This window comes from Polistes fuscatus, unplaced genomic scaffold (assembly GCF_010416935.1).
Source record: "Polistes fuscatus isolate 324 unplaced genomic scaffold, CU_Pfus_HIC Scaffold13, whole genome shotgun sequence".
NCBI lineage: Eukaryota > Metazoa > Arthropoda > Insecta > Hymenoptera > Vespidae > Polistes > Polistes fuscatus.
Genome location: NW_025113031.1, coordinates 838618 through 866320, shown reverse-complemented (window position 1 = coordinate 866320; position 27703 = coordinate 838618). Strand labels below are relative to the sequence as shown.

Here is a 27703-nt window from a genome sequence, read left to right as displayed (position 1 = left end):
GAATTTTTTCAATTTATTAGGATTAATATGTTTTCGATAATTTCGCAATAAAATGTGTGTAACTTAATTGCAAACAATTAATAATTAAGTAATAAATAATTCTCGATATATAAAATTGATTTCACAATTATATTACAATATAATTTAGTTTTCAATAGGAGATTGCTTTTAATTGGTTGGAAATATTATAAAAATGTATTGTGGAGACATAAAAACAAATGCTGAAATCTTTAAAAATATAATTGAACCTGTTAATATTTGAAAATATATTATATTGAATAGCATTCGCGCGTATTGATCATTCAGTCAATCTGTCCTCATGAAAGTGACTTGGGTTGTAATACGATTTAAAAAATAAAAAAGAAGGTCTTTCCGTTTAAATGAATATTTTCAATTTATTGAGATTAATATGTTTTCGATAATTTCGTAATAAAATGTGTGTAACTTAATTGCAAACAATTAATAATTAAATAATAAATAATTCTCGATATATACAATTAATTTCACAATTATATTACAATATAATTTAGTTTTTAATAGGAGATTGCATTTAATTGGTTGGAAATATTATACAAATGTATTGTGGAGACATAAGAACAAATGCTGAAACCTTTAAAAATATAATTGAACCTGTTAATATTTGAAAATATATTATTATTATTGAAAATATAATTATTATAATTATTATTTTGGAAATATATTATTATTATTATTATTATTATCGAATAGCATTCGCGCGTATTGATCATTCAGTCAATTGAATTTTCAACGAAGAGAAGGGTATCACAAATCGGAGACTGCGGTACTGAGAAGATCGCGTGTGCAGATCGTCCGGTCATTGCTCGATGCTTTTCGGATTTACATTTTACGTGTTTGCTTTTTACAAGTCCTCCTCCTTTTGGCTTCCCTTTGTGCTGTTAAACCCCAACCCCCTTTATCTTCTTCTTCTTCTTCTTCTTCTCTTCTCTCTCTTTCTCTCTTTCTCTCTTTGCATCGAACCTGGCGTTGTTTCGTTGGTTTTATTTTGAAGAACATCTGGTGACTGGTATCGGTACAAAGCAAACTTGCTGCTTCTCAGGAAATCTCGAGAGAAGAGGGTGGTTTCTCTCTTGTTTTAACTGTGCACTTTATTTATTGTAAACAATTAGGGTTGCTGACAATTTTCTCAATCTTATAATGACCTATGTTATAAGAAAAATAAATTATCGTGCAATTATATATGCATCAATTTCACAAAGAGAACAAAAGAAAACAAATAAATAAATAATAAATAAAATTATTAATAAAAGAGAGTGTCACACAGGGAAGTTGGACAGTTTAAAAATTTGTAGAACGTTATTTCGATTTTATTGAACGTTTCATCCCTTCATTGGGACTTCTTCAGCAACTATCGTTAATATAATAACATTAACAATAAATAAAATATTGGAAACGTATTTAAAGGGTCCCTGAAATGGAAAGATCCACACAAAGAGAACAAAAGCAAACAAACAAATAATTAATAAATAAAATTATTAATAAAAATGTCACACACACACAGGGAAGTTGGAAAGTTTAAAAATTTGTAAATAAATAAAATTATTAATAAAAGAAAGTGTCACACAGGGATACATTATTGGACAGTTTAAAAATTTGTAAAACGTTATATCGATTTTATTGAACGTTTCATCCCTTTATCAGGACTTCTTCAGCAACTCAATCGTTAATATAATAACATTAACAATAAATAAAATATTGGAAACGTATTTGAAAGTCCCCTGAAATGAAACACGAAGAGAACAAAAGAAAACAGATAAATAAATAATAAATAAAATTATTATAATAAAAGTGTCACACGCACACAGGGAAGTTGGAAAGTTTAAAAATTTGTAAATAAATAAAATTATTATAATAAAAGTGTCACAAACACACAGGGAAGTTGGACAGGTTAAAAATTTGTAGAACGTTATTTCAATTTTATTGAACGTTTCATCCCTTTATCGGAACTTCTTTAGCAACTCGATCGTTAATATAATAACAATAATAATAAATAAAATATTTAAAACGTATTTAAAAGACCCCTGAAATGGAAACATCTCGCGTCACGTATTTAAATTAGAAATAAATGTATTCATTGAAAATAAAATGTTAAAATAAAGAGAAAGGTAAGAAGTATATTAAAGATCGACATCTTTAAATGTCCTCGATGTCCTGTTGTTTAAAAAGCATGTTGGAAAGAGACCTATGGTAAGTACGAAGGAGAGATCGTGTAGGTGCGAATTTTAAAATGAAAAACCGGTGGTGCATCCTTGCATAACTGGCTTGAATCGTACGACCGAACACGGTCTGAATCTCTTTAAAACGAGTTAATCCGTACATTCGTCTGTCCGTCTGCTGCTTCTGCTGCTGCTGTTTCTACTTTTGCTCTTGCTGGACCGCCTGAGAACCAAGAAGATTCATTTTCCCTTTGTCTATTCTTTTTCACACGTACCCAAAAGAATCTTACCTCAATGGTACAATGCCTACGTGCATTTACGATTCTTTCTTTCTTTCTTTCTTTCTTTCTTTCTCTCCCTCTTTTTCTTTATTTCTTTCTTTCCTCTCTCTCTCTCTCTCTCTTTCTCTTTCTCAGTCTCTTCCTGCATATAAATAAACAACGATAATAAGATGTGTGTAAGTATATATATTTGAATGTCTTCGAACTCGTTGACCAACCAATAAAAAAATATATATTATTGATGTAAGTGAGAAGACTTTTTCGAAACATGTTTTAAAGTTACTTTCGAAACATATATCAATTATACAAATGTTACAAGATATATTGTATTTTGTATAATAATTCTTTCTATTTTTATTAAATTTAAATATTATTATTTATTAAATTTAAATTATTCCATTGGGGGACCAACTAACTAGAGGACCAATAAAAAAATATATATTATTGATATAAGTGAAAAGACTTTTTCGAAACATGTTTTAAAGTTACTTTCGAGACATATATCAATTATACAAATGTTACAAGATATATTGTATTTGTATATAATAATTCTTTCTATTTTTATTAAATTTAAATATTATTGTTTATTAAATTTAAATTATTCCATTGGGGGACCAACCAACTCGAGGACCAATCAAAATATATATTATTGATATAAGTGAGAAGACTTTTTCGAAACACGTTTTAAAGTTACTTTCGAGACATATATCAATTATACAAATGTTACAAGATATATTGTATTTTTATATAATAATTCTTTCTATTTTTATTAAATTTAAATATTATTATTTATTAAATTTAAATTATTCCATTGGGGGATCATTTTCCAAACCAAATATCTTTTCCATATTATTGACAGTTATAGTTTCTGTTCTTGCCCAATATTGTAAAATTATATTCCATTGGGATCACCTTCCAAATCAAATATTTTATAATAGTATTGAATAAAATTGCAATTTATATTGTATTTTTATATAATAATTCTTTCTATTTTGATTAAATTTAAATATTATTATTATTAAATTTCAATTATTCCATTGGGGGATCATTTTCCAAACCAAATATCTTTTCCATATTATTGACAGTTATTGCTTCTGTTCTTGCCCAATATTGTAAAATTATATTCCATTGGGATCACTTTCCAAATCAAATATTTTAGTATCGAATAAAATTGCAATTTATATTGTATTTTTATAATAATTCTTTCTATTTCTATTAAATTTAAATATTATTATTTATTAAATTTCAATTATTCCATTGGGGGATCATTTTCCAAACCAAATATCTTTTCTATATTATTGACAGTTATTGCTTCTGTTTTCGCCCAATATTGTAAAATTATATTCCATTGGGATCACTTTCCAAATCAAATATTTTAGTATTGAATAAAATTGCAATTTATATTGTATTTTTATATAATAATTCTTTCTATTTTTATTAAATTTAAATATTATTATTTATTAAATTTCAATTATTCCATTGGGGGATCATTTTCCAAACCAAATATCTTTTCCATATTATTGACAGTTATTGCTTCTGTTTTTGCCCAATATTGTAAAATTATATTCCATTGGGATCACTTTCCAAATCAAATATTTTAGTATCGAATAAAATTGCAATTTATATTAATAGTACATCGGATTTTACTCGTAGGAAAAATCATTTTTACGACAATTCCGAGTACATCGAAAGTATATTTAATTAATTTGCTTTTTCTATTATTTTCGAGTTTACAAATAAAACGCGCAATAACATATTACGTAAAAAATACGTAAATGAGAGAATGTTTACGTCGAACGCGTACACGAGATAAGAAGTTGATAATAGAGGAGAATTTCTAAGAAAAATCGAAACATAATGTTTGATTTTAAAATGATTCTCGGTAATTACTAAGAAATTACAAGAAAATTCATAAGACGAATGAAACGTTCTTTCCGGTTGTCTCTTGTTTTATATTCATCAAATAAATCTGTCTTTTTTTTTTTTTTTTTGATTCCACACTTTTATGAACGTATTTATGCGTTTTGTAAAATATACGCAGGAATATAAAATACTGTGTAATTTTTCTTTTTATTGTTTTGTCTATACATTTCTTTTTTTTCTTTTTTTTTTCTAAACATATTTTTGCGAATATCAACACGATTTCGACGAATCACGTTATCATAGGTATAAGAAATAAATCTCGGTTTCGTGGTTATTTCCTAATCGAAATCATTTATCTAAGCGAACGTATACATATTTAATCTAACATTAGATATTTACGTTAATAATATCGACAAATAGCTTGAGGGAAAGAAGACAGAGGAATGAACATAAAATTATAGTTTACAAGGATACGTCTGTTAACATCTATTACAAATTACCATACTCGTTGCACAAAATCTATTCTAATGTGAACAAATGATTCGTATAATCTTCTATTCGACGTTATCAACAATAATTAATCATGTGATCTATCGAAAGTTAAATAGATATATTATATATGATTCGAGTATTATGTCATTAATCGATTCTTATCCATATTGAAATAAAATCACGAGATTCCTACTCGAAATATCTTCGAATAAAAATGAAAACATAAAAATGAACACGCATTTTTTTCAATGTACGTATATATTATTGGAATTGGGAAAACAATTGTAACATAATTCGATAAAAACGCGAACAAGACTGTTTCATCAATGATTGTAAAATAATAATAATAATACATTAATTACTAGAGTTGCAGAATAAAAGAAAGTAATCAAAATTTGGATCGTGCAATTGATATTATCGATTACTTAACGAAGATTGAACGTACAAGAATCGCGTTATCGAATGGCTGCTAAATCGTTGTTGAAACGTTAAGTTCAGTCTGGGAATATGAGCATGTCACTGGTATCGGCAGTTGCAGATGCGTGACTGGATGCAGATGACTTAGATCCGAATCCTAAAGAACTACTGGATGCATCAGCGTTGGCTTTGGCACTGGCCGAACCAGATCCATGAGTGAACGCGGAAGATTTACTGGAACTATTTGCCGATCCACCACCACTCGAATACGCATTGGAATTTGCATCGGCATGGGATGATCCGCCAGCATTAGCAGTAGATTTGGCATTGGAGTAGGCGTTTGATCCTGTACAAGGGAACACACCAATCATTTAATTAAGATCATACCCGATGAAACGGCTTCCATAAAAGCAGCTGAGGATGATTTCATCGAGTCGTTTGATCCCGAGTGACGATCAATTCTCGTTAGATCTACAGATGAATGAATGAAATGAAGCTAATGTTAATTGGCATTTTTCGGGTTATTTAGAATGATTAAAATGTACCTGATCCTCCGTAAGATCCATCGAATCCTAAACCAGATCCCTTGATGTTTCCGTAACCTGAACCTCCAGCATTAGCATTAGCACCAGCATTGGCACCAGCATTGGCACCAGCATTCGATCCAGAAGAACCGTATCCTCCATTTAAACCTCCAGAACCACCTTGACTTCCACCGTAGCCGCCTGAGCCGCCTTGTCCTCCGAATCCAATTCCCTTTATGTTTCCACTTCCAAAACCATTAGATCCACCGGAAGCTCCAGCGTTTGCATTGGCATTAGCATTGGCATTAGCATTGGCATTCGATCCGGCAGAACCTCCACCGAATCCTAAACCTCCTCCAATTCCTCCGCCATTACTTCCACCAAATGCTAAACCGCCAGATCCACTACCTCCTCCAATTCCACCGCCATTATTTCCACCAAATGGCGCACCTCCGGATCCACTACCTCCTCCGATTCCTCCGCCATTACTTCCACCAAATGCTAAACCGCCAGACCCACTACCTCCTCCAATTCCACCGCCATTACTTCCACCAAATGCTAAACCGCCAGATCCACTACCTCCTCCGATTCCTCCGCCATTACTTCCTCCAAATGGTGCACCTCCAGATCCACTACCTCCTCCAAATCCTAAACTTCCAGCATTAGCCGATGCATCGGCATTTGCACTGGCTCCTGCTGAACCGCTACCACTTCCATAACCACCCAAGTTTCCTAAACCTCCTTGTCCACCACCGTAACCACCCAAGTTTCCTGAACTTCCTTGTCCACCACCATAACCACCCAAGTTTCCTGATCCGGATCCTTTGATTGCTCCGATTCCTTGTCCGCCATAACCAGACCCAGAACTTCCAGCACTGGCCAACGCATCGGCATTTGCATTGGATCCTGCCGAGCCGCTACCACTTCCATAACCACCCAAATTTCCCGAACCTCCTTGTCCACCACCGTAACCGCCCAAGTTTCCTGAACCTCCTTGTCCACCACCATAACCACCCAAGTTTCCTGATCCGGATCCTTTGATTGATCCGATTCCGTTTCCACCGTAACCAGACCCAGAACTTCCAGCACTGGCCAACGCATCGGCATTTGCATTGGCTCCTGCTGAACCGCTACCACTTCCATAACCACCCAAGTTTCCTGAACCTCCTTGTCCACCACCGTAACCACCCAAGCTTCCTGAACTTCCTTGTCCACCACCGTAACCACCTAAGTTTACTGATCCGGATCCTCCAAGACTCAAATTAGGAACACCTTTGATTGGTCCGACTCCGTGTCCACCGTAACCAGATCCAGAACTTCCAGCATTAGCCGACGCATCAGCGTTTGCACTGGATCCTGTTGAGCCGCTACCACTTCCGTAACCACCCAAGTTTCCTGAACCTCCTTGTCCACCACCGTAACCACCCAAGCTTCCTGAACTTCCTTGTCCACCACCATAACCACCTAAGTTTCCTGATCCGGATCCTCCAAGACTCAAATTAGGAACACCTTTGATTGGTCCGACTCCGTGTCCACCGTAACCAGATCCAGAACTTCCAGCATTAGCCGACGCATCGGCGTTTGCACTGGATCCTGCCGAGCCGCTACCACTTCCGTAACCACCCAAGTTTCCTGAACCTCCTTGTCCACCACCGTAACCACCCAAGTTTCCTGAACCTCCTTGTCCACCACCATAACTTCCAGCATTGGCATTCGCCGAACTGTCTGCTTGACTTCCACCAGAATTTGTATAATGTCCAGAATTTGATCCAGGTAGAAACATTGGTATACCTTTAGGTTTGTTTGGTTCACTTATAATTACCGAAGGACCGTTGTTACATCCCAAGGCATCACAACCAGGCCTCGATGGAATTGTCGTAGGTATTTTGTGAGTATTCGTTTGCCCTTGATAATTTCCACCATAATTATTAGATCCACCATTTAGGAAAGGATTTTGTGCTCCAATTGGTTTTTGACCGTATCCATTAACATTTGCATTTGCATTTGCATTTGCGTTTGCGTTTGCGTTTGCGTTCGAACTTGCTCCACCGCCATTTCCATGTCCATTAAGGAAAGGATTGTTTGCTCCAATATTACCAGGATAACCACCTTGATTATTGTATCCAGAATGACCAATGGTATTAGCATTCGCATTAGCTGCAGCAGTAGCTGCGGCATTGGCATTGGCATTGGCATTTGATCCACCATTTAGGGAAGGAATTTGTCCTTGACCTGTTCCAGAACCGTAATTTCCATTATACTGCCCATTTCCACCTAAATGTGCACCGTAATTGCCATGACCTGAAAAAAATAACAAATTGTTAATATTTTTTCTTACAACGTATCTTCACACCTTTACAGAAAACAACAATCAGACATAATTAAGCATAGAAAAACAAAAGTGCGGTACATAAACCTGGTAAGTAAATCAGATACATACATAACGATGAATACAATACACGATGATGAATACAATGGAAGAGTAATTTATCGTAATTCTGTAAAAATTATATCAGTTTAGTCAGTATGGTTACAAAGCCACACAAGGTTCAAGCGAAAGTATTCTGCATTTTATTGGAACATGCAGATAACAATAGGATATGTCCACTTGAGAACAAATGAAATGCAGAACGAGATATCTGACAAATAGTCGGATTTCTTCATGGAAAGTTAGCAAGAAAGAGATAGCAATACATATAAAATCCTTCTTGCAATTGGATCGAATTGATCTTCATAGAAGAATGCGAGAAATAGAATAAGAAATATGGATAGAAATGTCAACGAAGAACAAGACACCTTTCAAATTCGTTAACGAAGCTCACCTTGAGCTTGAGTTGGAGTATCGTCCTCCTCGATAACGATGATTTGAATGGGTTGTTGCTTTGGTCTATTTGGATGATGGTGGTGATAAGGTCGACGTTGAGGATATCGATTTTGGTATCTACCTGGTCTGCCAATTGGTTGTTGCTGTTGATCTTCGACGATAATTATTGGTAGTGTTGCAGAATTTTGGTACTCGGGAGCACTATGAATAATTGGTCTAGGTTGTTGGGGTACTGGTCTAGGTTGTTGGAGTACTGGTCTAGGTTGTTGGAGTACTGTTATAGGTTGTTGGAGTACTGGTCTAGGTTGTTGGGGTACTGGTCTTTGTTGTAGGATAGGTTGGGGTTGTTGAATGACTTGTGGAATGTTTATTGGAATTGATTCGGGTATTCTATATCCATGCTCATTCCTACCAGAATTAGCATTAGCATTTGCATTTGCGTGAGCACTGGAATGTGCATTAGAGTTTCCAGAATTACTATTTCCTTGGTAGTCAGGATAAGATGGACCATAATTAGTGTTATAAACTGGTCCCGAAGGTGGGCCCGAATACACGGGAATGACAACACCTTTATCGTAACCATTATTTGCATTAGCATTTGCATTAGCATTTGCATTAGCATGTGCGTTAGCATTGGATTGAGCATTTCCGGTATTAGGTGAGGAACCATCGTAACCGTTATATTGTCCATTCCAAGGAATAACATTGTTCGAATAAGATTGATCGTTATAGTCAGTTGGTTTCAAATTATAATTGCCACTGATACCTTTGTTGTAAAGACTCGAAGAATCATCGTATCCTAGTTTGTGAATAGAAGAATTATGCATAACGAAATATTCTCGTACCGGTCATTTATAATTTCATCAAAAAATAGGCTAATTGTTTGACGATTATACGATAAGATGTTGAAATATGACTGATTTTTTACTTACTTTGTGCACCACCATTGGCTGCAGCGCCAGCACTAGCAGCAGCGTTGGCGTTAGCTCCCCCATAACCATTTCCTTGAGCTTGAGCTTGAGCATTGGCATTGGCGGATGCATAGCCTTTTCCATCGGCATGAGCCGATGCCGACGATGATGCCAAATTGGTGGATAAGCCCAAAGGTCCAAGATTGAAACTGCTTCCTAACGATTGAGCATTACTACTAGCGGAAGCTCCATTTTTATCTTTTTTGCTTAGGATTCCAAGTGGATCCAAGATACTTCCACTTAAACTTGACTTCAGGTCACCAAGAAGACCTAAACAAATACAGATAAACATATTTATACTAATACTATGCCATATAATATCACTAATATAAATGAATACATTTATATTTAGCAAAAATGTTATAAAAAATGTGAATTGAATTGAATTGTCGAATTGACGTCACTTAATGTTAATATTATTCAATATAATATTGCTGCAGTTTTATAAACTCACCAGGTTTAGCCGAAGAATCTTGAATAAAAATTAGTACCAACGCTGGCACAAAATACACAAATAATCTCATGGTTCTCACTTAGAAGTTAACCCGTTGTAATATAAATACGTATATATGTATATATGTATATATATTTATATTCTTTTTTTTTTTTCGAATTTTTTTTAATTTTTCTTCTACGATCGGAGTATCTCTGTGGTCAAAGAGTTAAGAACGACTGAAGCTCTTGCACGGGACAAGATCTTATATACCGCACACAAGTGGATTTTACGTCTGAGAATAATTGCCAATAATTTTCAATCGGCTAGTTTTTCTTTTAGATAGATATTTTTTTTAGATAATTTGTTAATATTGTTAATATTTAATAATAAAATATCGATGAACTCGATATATATTTGCAACGATCATAGTAATTTTGGAATGAAATATTTTATTTGTAATAATGGTTAAAGATTTATAGTTAAAGAAATATATTGGATACTTTGGACTAAACTTTTACTGGTATAAACTCAAGCGTAAACTCGACACTGTCAAGGTCTACTCGTTTCAACGAACCGTTTTACATTTTTCGATCTTGGGGTATCCCTCTCCATCGATTATTTGAGAAACATCACATTTACGACTATGATAAGCGGCATTTTCGTATCACATCTTTCTAAGTATCACTTCAGGGGAATTTTATATTGGAAAGTTTGATAATAATTGAATCTATAGTAATAACACGTGTACAACAATTATTATATTGTGTGTACATGTTAACTTTATAAAAGATGTATATAAATTGTATATTTTCGTTTGTGTTATTTGAATGTGTATCCGGAAAAGATAAAACTCATATTAATATGCCTTTTCATGTAAATAAGAAATATTTTGTATAAGTTTAATATAATATGAATCTTCGAGTGAGTTTTTTTTTTATTTCATTATAATTACAAATACAAGCAAAATTGTGTTTATCTATAAACAAAAAAATAGTATCATATATATTTATTACGACACTTTTTAAATTTATATTAAAAATTTAACCATAATTTTCTTAAGTTCAATTAATTAAGTATACGATTAAATTCGAACAAATCTTATATATCCTATTTTATATTTTATTTTTTTATTTCATTATAATTATAAATACAAGCAAAATTGTGTTTATCTATAAAAAAAAAAATAGTATCATATATATTTATCACGACACTTTTTAAATTTATATTAAAAATTTAACCATAATTTTCTTAAGTTCAATTAATTAAGTATACGATTAAATTCGAACAAATCTTACATATCCTATTTTATATTTTTATATTATTTATCTTATTGAATGAATTTAAGATGATCATATAACGAGAAGTATAAAATTAAAAATACTTTATCGTTGCGTGAATCCGAATAAAATCTCGATTCGAGCCTGTTTTTTTGTTCGTTCGTTCGTTTGCGTGACAATTGCACAGAGGAACGAGTTGGATTTGTGAATCTCTCTCTCTCTCTCTCTCTCTTTCTCAAACATTCATAGGAATATCCGGCCACTGCTGATGTACCAATATTATTGCACTTACACTCACGTACGTGGATACGGCCTTCGAATTTTAAGTGAAAGACACATCTAACGTCATAAAGTAATGTCGTGGGAGAATCATTATTTGCAGATGAATCAATGTTTAAAAGGATGTAATCTCTCAATAAGAGTATTCAAGAAAACCTAATGACAAATTGACGAATCCTTCCGTATTATTATTATTATTATTATTATTATTATTATTATGAAAAATAAATCAATTATTATGTAAAATTACAGTACAGGGCAAATCTGTCGAAACAAATAACGTATTTTTCGTTATCCCATTAAAAAATTTATTTAAGAGAGATCATCATTTAATGAAGACTCGAGATATAGGCGCCGTATCATTCCTATTATTAATATTATTGCCATTAATATTAAACACCGGGAAAAACCATGCGAGTGCGCACACAGAAAATTGCGTTTCTCGATTAATATTTAATCTACGAATATACGTGTATATTATAATTATTATTATATATTAATATATAATATATTAATATTAATAATATATAATAATTAATAATAAATAATAATTAATAATAATATATAATATATTAATAATGATAATAATAATAATATATTATTATTATATATTAATATATATAATATAATATTATTATTATTGCCGTAATATTTAATCTACGAATACGTGTATATTATAATTATTATTATTATTGCCGCGTGTCGTTAATAGGAAGATTAAAAAGCATAATAATTAATAAGCCGTAGTGTCGCTTTCTATTATTTTTTACTTGGAAGAAGGAACGAGTTTGGCCCAACCAGATACATAAAATGGATGCAACGTCTGCCATACTCGAAGGTCGATTACATTGCGATATCTTGTAATGTGGACAAACAGGATTTTGTTTTTTCGTCTTCTTCTTCTTTTTCTTCTTATTCTCCTTTCATTTAAACAGGTTATTTTAGAAAAAAGCCAAAGTATCTCCATATTTTTGTACCTTAGTGTACATTATACATAATATTATATTAACAAATAATATACTTAATGTTAGATAGATAGATTATTATTATGATTATTATTATGATTATTTCAATTTCCATAATTATTCATAACGATTTTCTTTAATAAAGTTTTGTTGAAGCAAAGCACTCTGTTTGGATTCCTTACAAATTGCGTTATTTATTATTGATTTTATTTGATTATTTCATATAGAATATTTCATACATTATTTAATTGAATTGTATTTTATATAATCTATCTTTCTTTTTTTCACTTTTACAAAAGTGTTCTAAAATCAAAGTATTTGATTCTTAGTAATTGGAAAATTTGGAAAATTTAGGTATAATTTATACCCATATCTGTTAAGAAGTCAACCATAATAATTGAATTATATCAAAATACCGATTCCAACATAATAAATAGCATGTCTGAAATAGTAATAATTACAAAATAATAAATATAAATCTCAATTTCTTGATTCTTGTTAAAGTCGTTCCGGTTTTTCAAGGTTAGGTTCAATGACTGTTCCTTCATTACGGAATTTAATTTCTCCAGTACGAATAAAAGTAAAATCATTTTTCCATGAGAATAAATATCAGGAAGATTGAGAATAAGAGAATATATTACATTAACTGTAAGCATTGTAAACGTAATAATAAATCGATTTCAATAATTACGATAATAAGAAAGAATGTCGCCATTATACCTGCTGAAAAGAAAATCTGTTCATTGTTCTATTCTGTAAAACAATTTTTCAAATAATTTGCATATTTCATTATCTCAGAAACATCGATTAACTTTTATTTACAAACAATATAATAAATGTTCCATATACAATAAAATATTGTATAATAATAATAATAATAATAAAATGATTGATATTAAAAGTTAAATATAATATTACAAAGAAAGATATTACGTAAGATCTGTCCAAGATATATAGAACCGGATAAGAATGAAAAAGAAAAAAGTATATAACCGTTATTTAGATGATTAATATAATAAAAAATGTGAAGAATGAAAGAAAGAGAAAGAAACATCAAAGAATTTAATTAACGTTTCATACATTGATGTATGATCTAAAAGAATTATCTTCAAAATGATTTCCGCAATGCACCTAATTATAATTAAATCTAAGAGAACTGTTAGTTTATTCATGAAAATCGTGAAACGAAGAATGAAATGTTCAATTTATTTGATCAACATTTAAAGAATTTATTTATTGATCGATATCGTTACGAAATGAAACCGATAAATACCGTAAAAGGAGACGTACTATAACTGGAGAATGACGTGAAGGACCTTCGTTCATTTTAATCTCGTCACTATGACTCATTCTCATTCTCGCTTACGTTAGAACCGAGTAGAGTCCATGCACGTAGAAATTCGGTATTGCTAAGGAAAACCCCAAAGGTTATGTTACGTTATAAAACAGACGATGTAAACGGTGATGTAGTCATTTCTGCAGTAACACACGTTCGTTCCTTCGTTCCATCTCGTAGAACACAAAAATGTCTTTTACGATACAATTTATTGACAAATTTTAAATCAATGGTGTTAAGATATTATTAATTACAAAAGTAATGTTTTTAAATATGTAATGTTATATTGCGATTATTTTATGAATTGTGTTGTTTCTTTTTTTCAAAATAATATTTATTTTATTTGCACACTAACGCAAAAATACAAATAAGTATAGAAGAAATTGCAATTATTTTATGAATTGTGTTGTTTCTTTTTTTCTTCAAAATAATATTTATTTTATTTACACACGAACGCAAAAATACAAATAAGTATAGAAAATATAAAATATATAAATCGTTGAAAAAAAAATTGCCATTATTTTATAAATTGTGTTGTTTCTTTTTTTTTTTTTCAAAATAATATTTATTTTATTTGCACACTAACGCAAAAATACAAATGAATATAGAAGAAATTGCAATTATTTTATAAATTGTGTTGTTTCTTTTTTCTTTTTCTTTTCTTTCAAAATAATATTTATTTTATTTGCACACGAACGCAAAAATACAGATAAGTATAGAAAATATAAAATATATAAATCGTTGAAAAAAAAATTGCCATTATTTTATAAATTGTGTTGTTTCTTTTTTTTTTCAAAATAATATTTATTTTATTTGCACACTAACGCAAAAATACAAATAAGTATAGAAGAAATTGCAATTATTTTATGAATTGTGTTGTTTTTTTTTCTCTTTTTCTTTGCAAAATAATATTTATTTTATTTGCACACGAACGCAAAAATACAGATAAGTATAGAAAATATAAAATATATAAATCGTTGAAAAAAAAATTACCATTATTTTATAAATTGTGTTGTTTCTTTTTTTCTTTTTTTCAAAATAATATTTATTTTATTTACACACTAACGCAAAAATACAAATAAATATAGAAGAAATTGCGATTATTTTATAAATTGTATTGTTTCTTTTTTCTTTTTCTTTTTTTTCAAAATAATATTTATTTTATTTGCACACTAACGCAAAAATACAGATAAGTATAGAAAATATAAAATATATAAATCATTGAAAAAAAGATTGCCATTATTTTATAAATCGTGTTGTTTCTTTTCTTTTTTTTTTCAAAATAATATTTATTTTATTTGCACACTAACGCAAAAATACAAATAAGTATAGAAGAAATTGCGATTATTTTATAAATTGTGTTGTTTCTTTTTTCTTTTTCTTTTTTTTCAAAATAATATTTATTTTATTTACACACTAACGCAAAAATACAAATAAGTATAGAAAATTAATAGAATTTTTGGTAAGAATGATTTTCTAATAAAGTCTTATCCGATTTCTCTAGTTCGTAAATTTACTTACATCATTCTACTATGGAAATTCTATCTTATTCAATGAAATAGAAATGATCGTTAAAAAATGCAACGAACTTCGATACGACGAGATAACGCAAATAAATGTGTGGGATCAAGGCTGAAGAAGAACAAGGTTTTCATGTTTTTATCTTTTAATCTTCGTTATTCTATAGAATATTAAGTCATTTACCATAACTTGTTCAAAAGAGAACTTGTTCAGAAGAGAGAATTTTTATATTTTCATAATTATTAGGGGAATTCTTTGAAAAGAATGTTTTTTTTTTTAAATAACATTATAATTTCAGATTATTATCTAATACAAAAATTATTATTTGATCGAACTTAACGAAATAGAGTCTATTGATAATGAATATATTTGTTTTTATCAAACATGTGACGTCATAGATAAAACCAAGCTATATTATAATACGAGCTGACGAAATAATATTACTTCATATAAGTGAAACATGTTACTTGGATTAGATATAAATATTAAAATGGGTGTGGAATAATATTAGAAAAACTAGAACAAAATATTGATTACATATTAATAATATTTATTTCGTAAACTTGGCAAATACATGAATTGATCGAGAATAGTTAGCAGTAAAATCATTGAAATAAACAAAAGTTCCATTTTATAATATGGAAAATATCGAGTATCACAAAATGAGAAAATAACTTAAATTCAAGTTTACTAATACTGAAAATTCAATTTTCCTATAATATATTATAAAAATATTTCATAGTACGTACACTAATACGTATGTGTCTGAAGTATTAATTATACCGTTAGATCAGAGATTAGATAATAATAATTTTGTACTTCTTAACCGAGTATAAAGAGTAAGTTTTCAGAATAATTATTGTCAAAGATATTTTATAAATAATTTCATAAAAATAAATTTATTATATAAATATTCTTGTATATATATATAGATATTAAAAGTAAGCGTTGTTAAATCTAACAACGGAGAACGAATCGATATAGACACGAATAATTATTTTATATCCCAATACGAATATAAAACAAAACTGAATTTCTTTATGAAATATAAATCGTTGAGAAAAAAAAAGTTTAATCGATCGTATATGCCCGGTGTGTAGTTCACGTAATTTTACCCGTTCACAAGTATTTTAATTATTGTCAATTTTGTCGTCCATCCAACAAAATGTCCATTTTTATATACATATTTAGCATAACTATGATAATAATAATAATAATAATATTAATAATAATATTAAATCTACTCTGTACTAGACATTCGTGCAATCACGAAAAAATTGACATCACGCCTATCCTAATATCTCTTCTTCGATCTTAGATCTTAAATCTTAATTTATTAATTTATCGTAGAAGCGTAGAAGCTTCCAAGAATTCAAATCTATAAAAAGGAAGGAATAAATTAAAAAACGAATACTAGTAGTACAGGTAAGTAAGTAGTAATAAATGAATTACTCATGAATTAATAATTAAATAGAGAAGAGATTCGCGTAATCCTTACGAAATATAATAGAGGTAGAAAGTATTGCTTAGTTTGTTTCAAAAAAAAAAAAAACCAAAAAAAAACCAAAAAAAAATCTAATGTAAATTCAATCGATAGAGAAATGTTAATATCGACTTGTATTTCATACTAACAACAAGTCGATAATGTAGGAAATTGTAAGCACAACTCGTAAGCAAATTTTTCGAATCTATCGATAATAGTTTTTGACTTTTTCGACGCTGATATTTCTGGTATCCTTGGAGACTTTCTAAATTGATGAGACCCATTCTACGGTAATGGCGATTGACCCACCTTTTCAGGTGGTTTCGTTCCTTCATTCGTTTCGTTTCCTTGCTTTTCCTCGTATTCGGAATTAGTTTTGTGCGCCACAGCATAATTTTTCAAATAATCTACGACTTGCATGTGACCAAAATTTAATGCCTCGTCTATCGGTCGTTTACCCCATCTAAATAACGCATACGAAATATTTCATATTAAGACAATTTATATATTTGTTTCGTAAAAATCACATTATTTCCCCCCCCCCACAGATTTTAGCTAGATATAATTTTAATACATGAATTTAATAAAAATTGTCTATTCCAAATTTTTTAACTAAAACTTTTAACTAAATTAAATATATATATATTATAATTTAAAATTTTTATATTTATTTTATAATATATATATTTTAAAATTTTATATATTATTTAATATTTGATATTATTTAAAATTTAAAATTATAATATATATATATATATATATATATATATATATATATATATATATATATATATTATAATTTTAAATTTTTTAACTAAGAAAGTTTATCGAAATTACCTGTGAACAAAGTGTTAACATAAACTTAACAAAATAACTGTACCTGTCTTTAGGATCATGAGGTACGCTACATTGTTCGATGAGGAATTCAACGCAATCCAAGTGACCCTCGCTGGCAGCCAAATGCAAAGCTGTCCTACCATCATAGTCGGACAATGTCATGTCCATGCCACTGAGCCGATGCCTGCGATATTTAATTATATACATTACAAAATATATAAAATTATATTATTATTATTATTATAATTTAATAATAATACCTTCTCATTGCGGGAACATCGCCACTGGCAGCACTGAAGAGAAGATTTACGATTGATAGACCCTTAGTTTCGTACTTGTGTCTTCTCGGATCTTTCTTGTTGGTCGCGTGCTTCAGATTATCGTACCTATGATCATAGTAGCTACTTCACTAATCGACCGAGGACGAGGAGGAGTGCGAAGAACGAATAGTGTGCCGACGTCGATCATCGTTTTTGTTTTTTTTGTTATATTCGTTTTGTTTTTTGTTTTTTATATTTTTTGTGGTTTCGCATTGGCGGGTGTACGCATGCAGGTTAGTGTACGGCAGGGTCGTGAAACAGAGAGGAAGACCAAGAAGAAAAAGAACAGAAAAAGATACGTGTTATTATCAGCTGCCAATACTAAAATATATATTTATTTATTTATTTGTTCAGTATTTGTTTAATTATTATATGCGAGTATTTTTCACAATAAATAATCATGTATATATGTAGGATTCGTGAAAAAAATTGGGCCGTTGAGAACCGACTGGACCGGGACTCGAACCCGGATCTTCCGCATTTCGGGAAAATGCGACTGCTCTTTAACCATTGAGCTATCCAGGGCCCACCGTCCAATCTCCTCACGAATGCCTATTTAAGTTTTGGCTAGGAGGTGCTTGCATCCCACATATATATATATATTGATCATTTATTTAAAATACTAATTAAATATATTTACAAATACTGACTGGGTGTTTGTAAACTGGTTGATACAAACCACTAATCTAAAATCTATCATATACGAATTCATACTCGTCTTTACGAATTGATACGAGTCTATAAAAAAAAAGTATACGTGTCAATGGGATTGTTAGTACCGTGATCGTAAAAATCGAAACGATTATTTATTTATTTCTCCATACGTTTTGAAAATGATTCAAATAAATGTGACTCCTACCTATGGAAATTAAACTCGGTCACGAGTTCTTCGCAAAATTGTACGCCACGGCAAGAATTTCCGAGAGGATCTAAAGGTGGTGACCACGTGCAAATACCCATGACATTTGGTATAACTACGAGAAGACTTCCCGATACTCCAGATTTTGCTGGTATTCCAACCTACGCATATGAATAAAGAGTGGTCATGAAAATAGTCATAATATTAATTAAAGTAATAATTTATGTTTAACCTTGAATGCAAATTGACCACTATAATCATACATTCCACAACTATGCATTAGGCTCAATACATCTCTGACGCTGTCTGGTTTGAGGACCTTCTCTTCTGTGATAGGGCAAATACCACCATTTGCCAATGTCGCTGCCATAACAGCCATAGTCTCGCAATTTGATTCCATGGAACAGCACTGATAAAGATAAACGGGATGTATAATAATAAATAAATAAATTTATATAATAATTCGTATAATATTCTTTGTATATAAATAAAAAATCACAGGCTTCTTATAAGAAAAATTTGAATTGATTTTTCTACTTATTATTCTATTTTATATTGAATTTAATTTCTAATTTATTTGTTTATACTGTTCAATAAAACCAGGATACATACTTGAAAATAAAAATCCATGATCTCGCGAAGATTCGTTTTATCCGGATAACATTTATGTTCCCTCATGTAAAAACCAAGAGCATAATTTCTATCGGCAGCTTCACGTTCCGAGAGGAAAACTGCATTATTGAAGCCCAAGTTTTCATCTCCTGCCAATCTCTTGAAATAGTTCATAGTAAAGTCGAACTTCTCCGCCAATGTCATTTCAGGTTTGATGAGTGTCTTCAGTAATGAACAAACCAATATCGCACCGGCATTGATCATCGGATTATGCGGTTTTTCTGTATTAACAAATTAACCTTTCTTTTTTACGTTCTCGTCCTCGTTTAATATTCAAGCAATTAATTATTATTATTATTATTATTAGGCAAATGCTTACTATTGTAATCCAAAACGAGCTCATTAAAATTCCTTCCTGATGGTTCTTGGCCAACATATTGATGAACAACTTCTTGACCTAACCTATCCAATGCTATGGCATATGTTAACGGTTTACTGCAACTTTGTAATGTGAAGGGAATTGACGTATCTCCGATACTGAATCTTTGACCATCGATCGTACAAACTGAGACTCCCCAATAATCCGGACTCATTCTCGCTAATTGTGGAATGTAGGATGCGACTTTGCCTTCCGTATTCGTTTTACATTTCCAATAAAAGTCTTCTATGTGTTTTGTGAAACCTTGCCAATCGGGAATGATGAACTGATGCCTGAATGCTCGCGATATTAACACTATGTTTGGATTTACGATTCTAAACGAACAAAAATAATAAAACAATAATGTTATTATTAATCAAAATCAAATCTTTAGAATAAATTTATGTCAAGATAAAAAGCTGATGAAAAATCAGGCCCGTGAAGTTGTTGCTTTATCAAAGGGAAAAAAGTTTGAATGGGCAAACTTCATTTTGCATTTATTCAAATGCATTATTTCATTTCATTTGATTTTACCTTCTAAATTGTTCCCTATCTAATTGTTGCGTCTCGTGTGACGCACCTTCGTGTCCCCCACTTCTCGAATGTTCTTTTCTCAAATTGTCGCAAAATTCTTGTAGTCTAGGATCATTTTTTCGTAGACCGGTTGTCCTAAGTGCCTACAAATTATTCGTACAAAATTAAAAACGGAAGATATACAAAATGATGATGATTAAACTATAAACCTTTTGCTTGCACTCGGTTTAATACGATCGAACGTATAAAAGAACGATCTTAAATACGTCATTTGCATGCATATTACGTAACAATATATGCGTGTCTTCGACAATAAAACTGTCGTTTTACGTCGCCAACAATGTTTCTATTATTTTACAAGTAACCAAGCCCAATAAGAGCATGGAATACGATAAAGGAATCAATTCTAATCGTTATATTTCTTATAAACAAAACGATTAATTATGAAACATTTTGAAATTTGTTAAACTTACAGCGATAAACTTGCCAACCGGGAGAAGATCAGTTTCTTCGTTTTTGAACATGTCAAAGAGAACGTCTTCAGCATTCGCAGCATGATCGTGATCTTTCGTGCTGTCAAAGTATTTTGAATATTTTTAATAATTAGATTCGTCGAATTAAATCATTTTTTCGCAATTAAATAAATCTAAGTACTTACAAAACCTACACAAACAAATATTATCATTCATATAATACTAATCTTCTTTTTTCTATTTTATAACAAATCATTATAACAAGAATAAAATTAAAATTAAATATTATAATTGCAATAAATTACTATACTTTTAAGCCACATGTGTGCGTGTCAAAACTAAATCTAAGTACTTACAAAACCTACAAACAAATATTATCATTCATATAATACTAATCTTCTTTTTTCTATTTTATAACAAATTATTGTAACAAGAATAAAATTAAAATTAAATATTATAATTGCAATAAATTACTATACTTTTAAGCCACATGTGTGCGTGTCAAAACTAAATCTAAGTACTTACAAAACCTACAAACAAATATTATCATTCATATAATACTAATCTTCTTTTTTCTATTTTATGACAAATCATTATAACAAGAATAAAATTAAAATTAAATATTATAATTGCAATAAATTACTATACTTTTAAGCCACATGTGTGAGTGTCAAATATGACTAATAATAATTATATAACATGCAATATATATTTTAATCTCCTATTTTCTATAACAAATAATACGTGGGTGTATATTGAAGAAATCATTATTCTTGGTCAAAAGCTCACTTTTATTTGTAAAATATTTTCATGAACCAACAAAAACAATACAAATTCTTTTAGCTGTGATAAGAAAAGCAAATGAAAAGAAGAAAAAAAGGAATTAATGTGTCTAATGAAAAGAAAAAAATTAAGATTTAAAAAATTGTGTAAATGGTTAACACCACATGCATCGTACTCATGGTACTCACTACATGTAATGGCTGTCATGAATGAAGCTGTATTCGCTGAAAAGAGAGAAGCAGAAAGGAGAAAGAAATTTGATTAGTATAACAGCAAATACCTCAGAAATATAAAAATTAGCTTTACCTAAGAAATCGTGCCAACACCATATTCGACTTTTCATTTTTCTTCTCTAACCATATCGAACAAGTGATCTTTGATTTTATCGAATAATCCATATACGAATCATCATATTTTACGTTCGAATCTCGACCATTCGTGTCGATATAAGGCATGCTTAAATATTTCGTATTTTGTTTCTTTGCAAAATAAAAACCAACACAATTCTATCCCAAATTTATCCCGTAAATCTTAATATTATATTTTTAATCGCTATCTGTACAAGGGAATGTTTGATCGTTAAATGAAAGAAAGATGCAATCAAATGAATTTATATAAAAAATTTGTATCGCAAACAAAACGAAAGAAAGAATGAATCTCAACGATTAGTTGATTATTAATTTTTCTAATCTTTCTTCTCGATCACAATTTATAAAATACAAACGATAAAATGTGTATTATCTCTCGTTATTTTGTTATTTAAATTATTATATTATTATTATTATTATTAAAAAAAAAAAAAGGCACAGGCCCACACACAGAATATATTCACATGCGATCGATACTCTGATTGTAAGACACAGGATCGAAAAAATAACGTGTTAATCTATGTTAACTCTGTAAAGCAACTAGAATTTTTGTCAAAGTAATGTTCGACATATCGAGCTTATATCCCATCGGAAAAAGACAAATATATCAAATATAAACAATCCGTCATGATTGTCAATTTGAAGAAAATGTACGTACCACCCGTGGATTTAGCGATAAATAAATTTAGCGATTAGCATGATTAGAACTAGGATTGTCGTATGACGTATGTGTCAGTGACCATCTGTCAGGTAACGTTGAATTCTCAGAATATTCGAATGGATTCCAAATAGATGATGATACTTTGTTTTGTAATAGTTATTTGTGTAATAGTTATTTCTACAATTTCCGGTTATGTTATTTTTGCCTCGATCTATTATAAGCATAGACAAAATAGGTATATATTATTAAAGCTTTTTCAATAATCTTATGAAAGTTAATGCGAATTCATAGTATACAATATAATATATTAACTATGATTGGTACTAGTAACATTTTAACTCGGACCTCGTCCATATGTCAGGATGGCCGAGCGGTCTAAGGCGCCAGACTCAAGGTTTTCATACCTTGCTCGCCAATGCGAGTAAATTCGAGGCTTCTGGTCCTCTCTGAGGGCGTGGGTTCGAATCCCACTTCTGACAAATTTTTTTTTTCTTCCTACATGCACTTAAAACTAATAATTCTTATATATTTTATTAAAAAATCGTACCTTCCAACGTGACGGTTAAAATATTATTCAAAATATAAGAAAAATATTATCTATATTTTTCAAATAGAAAAATCAAATTACTTTACGGGATTGTTATCAAATTTTGGATATAATTGAAATGATTTATTATTAACGTACACAAAATATAATGTGATTTTAAATTGATCAAGATTTCTCTTACCCATAAAGAGAATAATGTTTTGCAAAAATTATTTCATCGAACGCAACGAAGTCATCGATGTAATGACCGCCGTATTCGTAATCCTCCATCTTGTTTATAATTCGAACTTCTTTTTCTTATACGGTAAGTAAAATCAAAGAATAAATTTCGTTCTATTATAATTATTACTCACTTCACTGAGATTTAGTTAGCTACTATTTCGAACTAGTCCTCATAGATACTTCTTATAGGATTTATTTGAATGAAAAGCCATGACATTTGATATTCATACTCGTAATCGATAAATTGTTCCACATTGATTCGGATCAATAACAGATCGGTTAGAACTAATCGATTCGATAGAATTCTTCGATTGATCGAAATAATATTATAATAATCTGTAATCGTTTTTTTTTTAAATCTTCTTTTCCTTTCGACCGATTAGATCTTTTTTTCACACAGTACAATAGTTATCAATTATTTAAATAAATATTCTATTATATTATTTCGAATGTTAAATTATTCTTACCGTGTCTGTGCGCGTTCTAATTCTAAGGCACTTCCAAAAGCAACATCCATGTATCTCAATGATCCCAGCTTCGATGTAGGCACAGGATTCAGCTGTTTCTGACAATGAAATAGAAATACAATATTTCCACCCTTAGACTATCAAATTACTTTTAACCAGTTAAGTGCGTTCGACGTGTATACACGTCGAACCAAATCTCTACTGTGGTGCGTTTAACGTGTATACACGTCGTGTAAAATAAAAAATTCTTGACGAATAAAAGTGTAACCCGTCCTCGTTTTTCGTAAAATGTATAATAGTACCTTTTGCCCTGCGTTCGACGTGTATACACGTCGTTGATTGTTTTTAATTCGCACCCTGTGGTGATTTTTTGAAACTAAATTCCACCGTTAACTGGTTAATCAAACTTATCTAACGTAATCTGAGAATATTTACAATCTGTACGGAATAAAGTGAAGCTATTTTTTGAACTTTCAATTTAATTCTAAGCAATTTTATCTTTTTGAAAATGAGATTTAAACAAAGTAATTATTATATTTTTTCTCAACAATTATTTGAATTTTCTATAAATGGATATATGATAATATTTTCTCTATTCATTTGAATATTATGCAAAATCTGAAGAAAATACTCTTCGATTTAAAAACTGTTATACAAAATTTAACCATCGGAGTATTCTTTTTTTTTTTTTAAAGTTATTCCCTTTCATTTTCCATGTAACCTCGTATTGATCCTTTGATGAATCAACTCCCTAATACTATAAGCAGAAACCTGCCACGTGTCCTACAAATCGGATAGCGAATGAATACACGCGAGCACGTGTTGTATCATTTTTCTACGTGTATATGTGTGTGTCTATTTAGTTGCCAAAAAATTTACAAACGATCTCTCTCTCTCTCTCTCTCTCAAAAGAAAATAATATTCTATTCAAATAGAACGTTTTCATTTCATTTTTCCTATTAATTGTATATAAATGACTAATTATAATACATAAATATTAATTAGATGATGATAATAATATTAATAATAATATCATAAAAATTTTTTGACCAAATTGAAAAAATAATTGAAAAAGTTTCTAAACCTTTTCAAGGTCGTTAATTATAACACTTATTGAAGCGACATTCGCGAGAAGTTTCAAAGGTATTTTTATCACTTAAAAGAGGCCATTGCTGTTGCCCACGTGCGCGTGCACGTTCCTACCTAACAAACACTCTAACAATCAATGCAATTTTTGTTAAATCAATCATATTTTCTATAATAGCTGTATAACACTATTGTTATTATTATATTATATCGATATAATAAGCTTCATTTACGCTAAGTATCATTTACGATGACTATAGTATATATATTGAAAATAAAATATCAATTTTTGTCACACAACATTAACAATAAATCAATAATTATTGATCAAAATTAATCCACGCAAAATGTTACAAATTATTATCGCTGAAAATATTTCTATAAATATCGATATAAATTGTAAATATAACAGCAATAACGATAAAACAGTAACCTTTCGTTTGCAAAGAATTATATCTCTGTACATTAATTAAAAATCTAACAATTTTCCTAGTACATTTTTAATGAAAAGAAAAAAAACTTTAAATAAAGTAGGTCAGGTGGTGCTGACAGAAAACTTAAAAGACAAAAAAAAAAAGAAAAGGATGTTTAATGCATCCTACGTTTAAAATCGAACAATTTTTCTATACACGAAAAGCATTTACAATATTATAAAACACAAAAGAAATAAATATCTCGTGATAACGATGATTTAAATATGAGGGAAAACAAAATATCTAACTTTAGGGATGTAATGAAATAAATGTTTGAAAGATTTCAAGAAAGTTGAGAAAAATAAAACATGATTATAAAGAAATAAATAATTAACTGTTCACCTTGTTAGTAGTATGAAGTCTCTTAAAGCCGGTACAACCGGCTTTCACAATTTTGAACATCCTAATTGTAATCAGATGACAAAGATCCGTTGAACTTTATAATCTTGTGATATACTTTAAACGTAAAACACTTCAAGTTAAATCTTTTATTACGTTATCTCACGCTTCTTATATCACTTTTATTGATATTATTTATTTTTATTTGATATATAATTCGATTGAATGAATGTAATGCGGCCTTAAAGGCGCCGCGCAAAGAGACGAACGACGTCCCTTAACGTTCGGTTCAGTGAAAACTGTCGTAATAAGGGAGGGTCGAAGGGACGACGTAGTTGCATGCATGCACGTACTGACATGCGCGATTTCATTTATTCTCGCTTCTCCCTACTTCTTCTCAACCCCTTCGTGAACGATCGTTCCAATTCGTTTCTCGAAGTATCTCGATATTTATATATCGAGTGTCTATATGAAATAGTAATACTATATACAGTAATACTATATACAGTAATAATATATACAGTAATACTATATACAGTAATACTATATTGTCAGGAAAATCACTCATGATTAGATATACTGCATATCTTGAAAACCCCCCACCCATCCTCCCCGTATGTGAATGCATGACAGAATTAGAGAGTGCTAACATAAGTCAAAGTCTATGAATAAATGAAAATGAAAGATCTTATTTTCTTTACAATGAATTTGAAATTTCCTTTTCATTTTCGTTAAGCTTCTTTTCACAATATTGCTTTGCTTTTTTAATCAAACATCTATCTCTTCACACATCAACAATCTCTTCTATATAATTTTTCTCTCATGTTTTATTTATAATTGAAGACAATTATAAAATGGTCCACGCATGCATATATTATTGGAATTTTATTGACTTTTAATTATTTGGATTTTCTTTTTTCGGCTAATATCTCTCTCGGTACAAATTATAAATTCACACAGTAATCAATGTTGAACACTTATTATTTATTGTCTTTCGATTATTATTTAATAATAATGATACATTGTACATTAAGAGAGCGATGTGTGAGCATCAATTCATCGCTTTATTGACGAATAATATTAAAGATCTTCGTCGAAATGTAAAGTCTTAAAAAAACACCTTCGGTTTGCAGTTCTTAATCTCGATTTAACATTTGCTTGTTTTTTTTTCAAACAAATTACAAGAAAAAAAACATATTATATCTAACGTAAGTACGTAAGCCGGCATTTTTTAATTAAAAAATAACACTTAGGTTTATCGGTAAGGTACTTATAATTGTTTTTTGGAAAAAAAGAAACAATATAATACTTTTTTTTTATATGAAATTTCTAATTGTGCCAATAATTGTAAGAATGACTTAAATAAAGAAGATCTATAAAAAAATGTCATTTATTACTTATTTGGCGTTACGTTGATCTATATTATAAGTGAGAAAATTAATTAAAAAGAAAAAAACAAAAGACAGGTCAAGTTCATAATTATAATATACACGCGAGAAACGTGTATGTATGTATGTATGCATGTATATGTAATTGTAACGAACATAACTACGTAAATAGATACTTACATATGTCTTATCGACGATAGACATTTACTAAAATTATGAGATTTCAATATTTACTTCCAATTATTGCAGATGATTTGCAATAATTGAGTACAATTATTTATCTTAATGCAAAATTAGAGCTGTCAAAATCATTTTGATTGCGTTCATTTTTATCAGACCTTGTTTCTTATTATTATTTTACATTAATTTATTCATTTTACCCTGAGAGTATATAAATTACGTTTAATTTTTGTAATATTTTTCATTGTCTCAAATAAAAATGTTTGTATTTT

The 27703-nt window shown here is 30.0% G+C and overlaps 2 protein-coding genes, 1 long non-coding RNA gene and 1 other non-coding gene across 14 annotated transcripts; 1 reads left to right on the top strand and 3 right to left on the bottom strand.

Moving 5' to 3' along the window:
* Positions 1-1937: 1937 nt before the first annotated feature.
* On the bottom strand, positions 1938-2572 carry LOC122513788. The gene is made up of 2 exons (XR_006302862.1): positions 2486-2572; positions 1938-2418 (listed from the first exon to the last, which is right to left on the bottom strand). It is a non-coding gene; the product is annotated as an uncharacterized LOC122513788 (long non-coding RNA).
* A 1578-nt stretch (positions 2573-4150) lies between these two features.
* On the bottom strand, positions 4151-10467 carry LOC122513765 (spidroin-1-like). 6 transcript variants are annotated; one of them, XM_043630235.1, is made up of 6 exons: positions 10022-10463; positions 9529-9837; positions 8595-9395; positions 6295-8073; positions 5794-6180; positions 4151-5594 (listed from the first exon to the last, which is right to left on the bottom strand). In XM_043630235.1, the coding sequence occupies exons 1-6, from the start codon at positions 10089-10091 to the stop codon at positions 5326-5328; spliced, it is 3615 nt and encodes a 1204-aa protein (XP_043486170.1). In that variant the 5' UTR covers positions 10092-10463; the 3' UTR covers positions 4151-5325. The 6 variants fall into 6 exon arrangements, with proteins under 6 accessions (XP_043486170.1, XP_043486173.1, XP_043486169.1 ...); XM_043630238.1 differs by having other exon boundaries at positions 5794-7194; positions 7432-8073; XM_043630234.1 differs by having other exon boundaries at positions 5794-8073.
* A 6512-nt stretch (positions 10468-16979) lies between these two features.
* On the bottom strand, positions 16980-26201 carry LOC122513728 (glutaminase kidney isoform, mitochondrial). Of its 6 annotated transcripts, none has more exons than XM_043630190.1 (12): positions 25867-26201; positions 23966-24063; positions 21889-21924; positions 20918-21017; positions 20445-20587; positions 19872-20245; positions 19493-19773; positions 19113-19289; positions 18881-19041; positions 17962-18102; positions 17745-17885; positions 16980-17327 (listed from the first exon to the last, which is right to left on the bottom strand). In XM_043630190.1, exons 1-12 carry the CDS (start codon positions 25924-25926, stop codon positions 17150-17152), a joined length of 1890 nt encoding a protein of 629 aa, XP_043486125.1. In that variant the 5' UTR covers positions 25927-26201; the 3' UTR covers positions 16980-17149. The 6 variants fall into 6 exon arrangements, with proteins under 6 accessions (XP_043486125.1, XP_043486126.1, XP_043486128.1 ...); XM_043630191.1 differs by having other exon boundaries at positions 23966-24057; XM_043630193.1 differs by having other exon boundaries at positions 17962-18087; positions 25867-26199.
* Trnal-caa lies at positions 23086-23208 on the top strand. The gene is made up of 2 exons: positions 23086-23123; positions 23164-23208. It is a non-coding gene; the product is annotated as a tRNA-Leu (tRNA).
* Positions 26202-27703: the final 1502 nt, after the last annotated feature.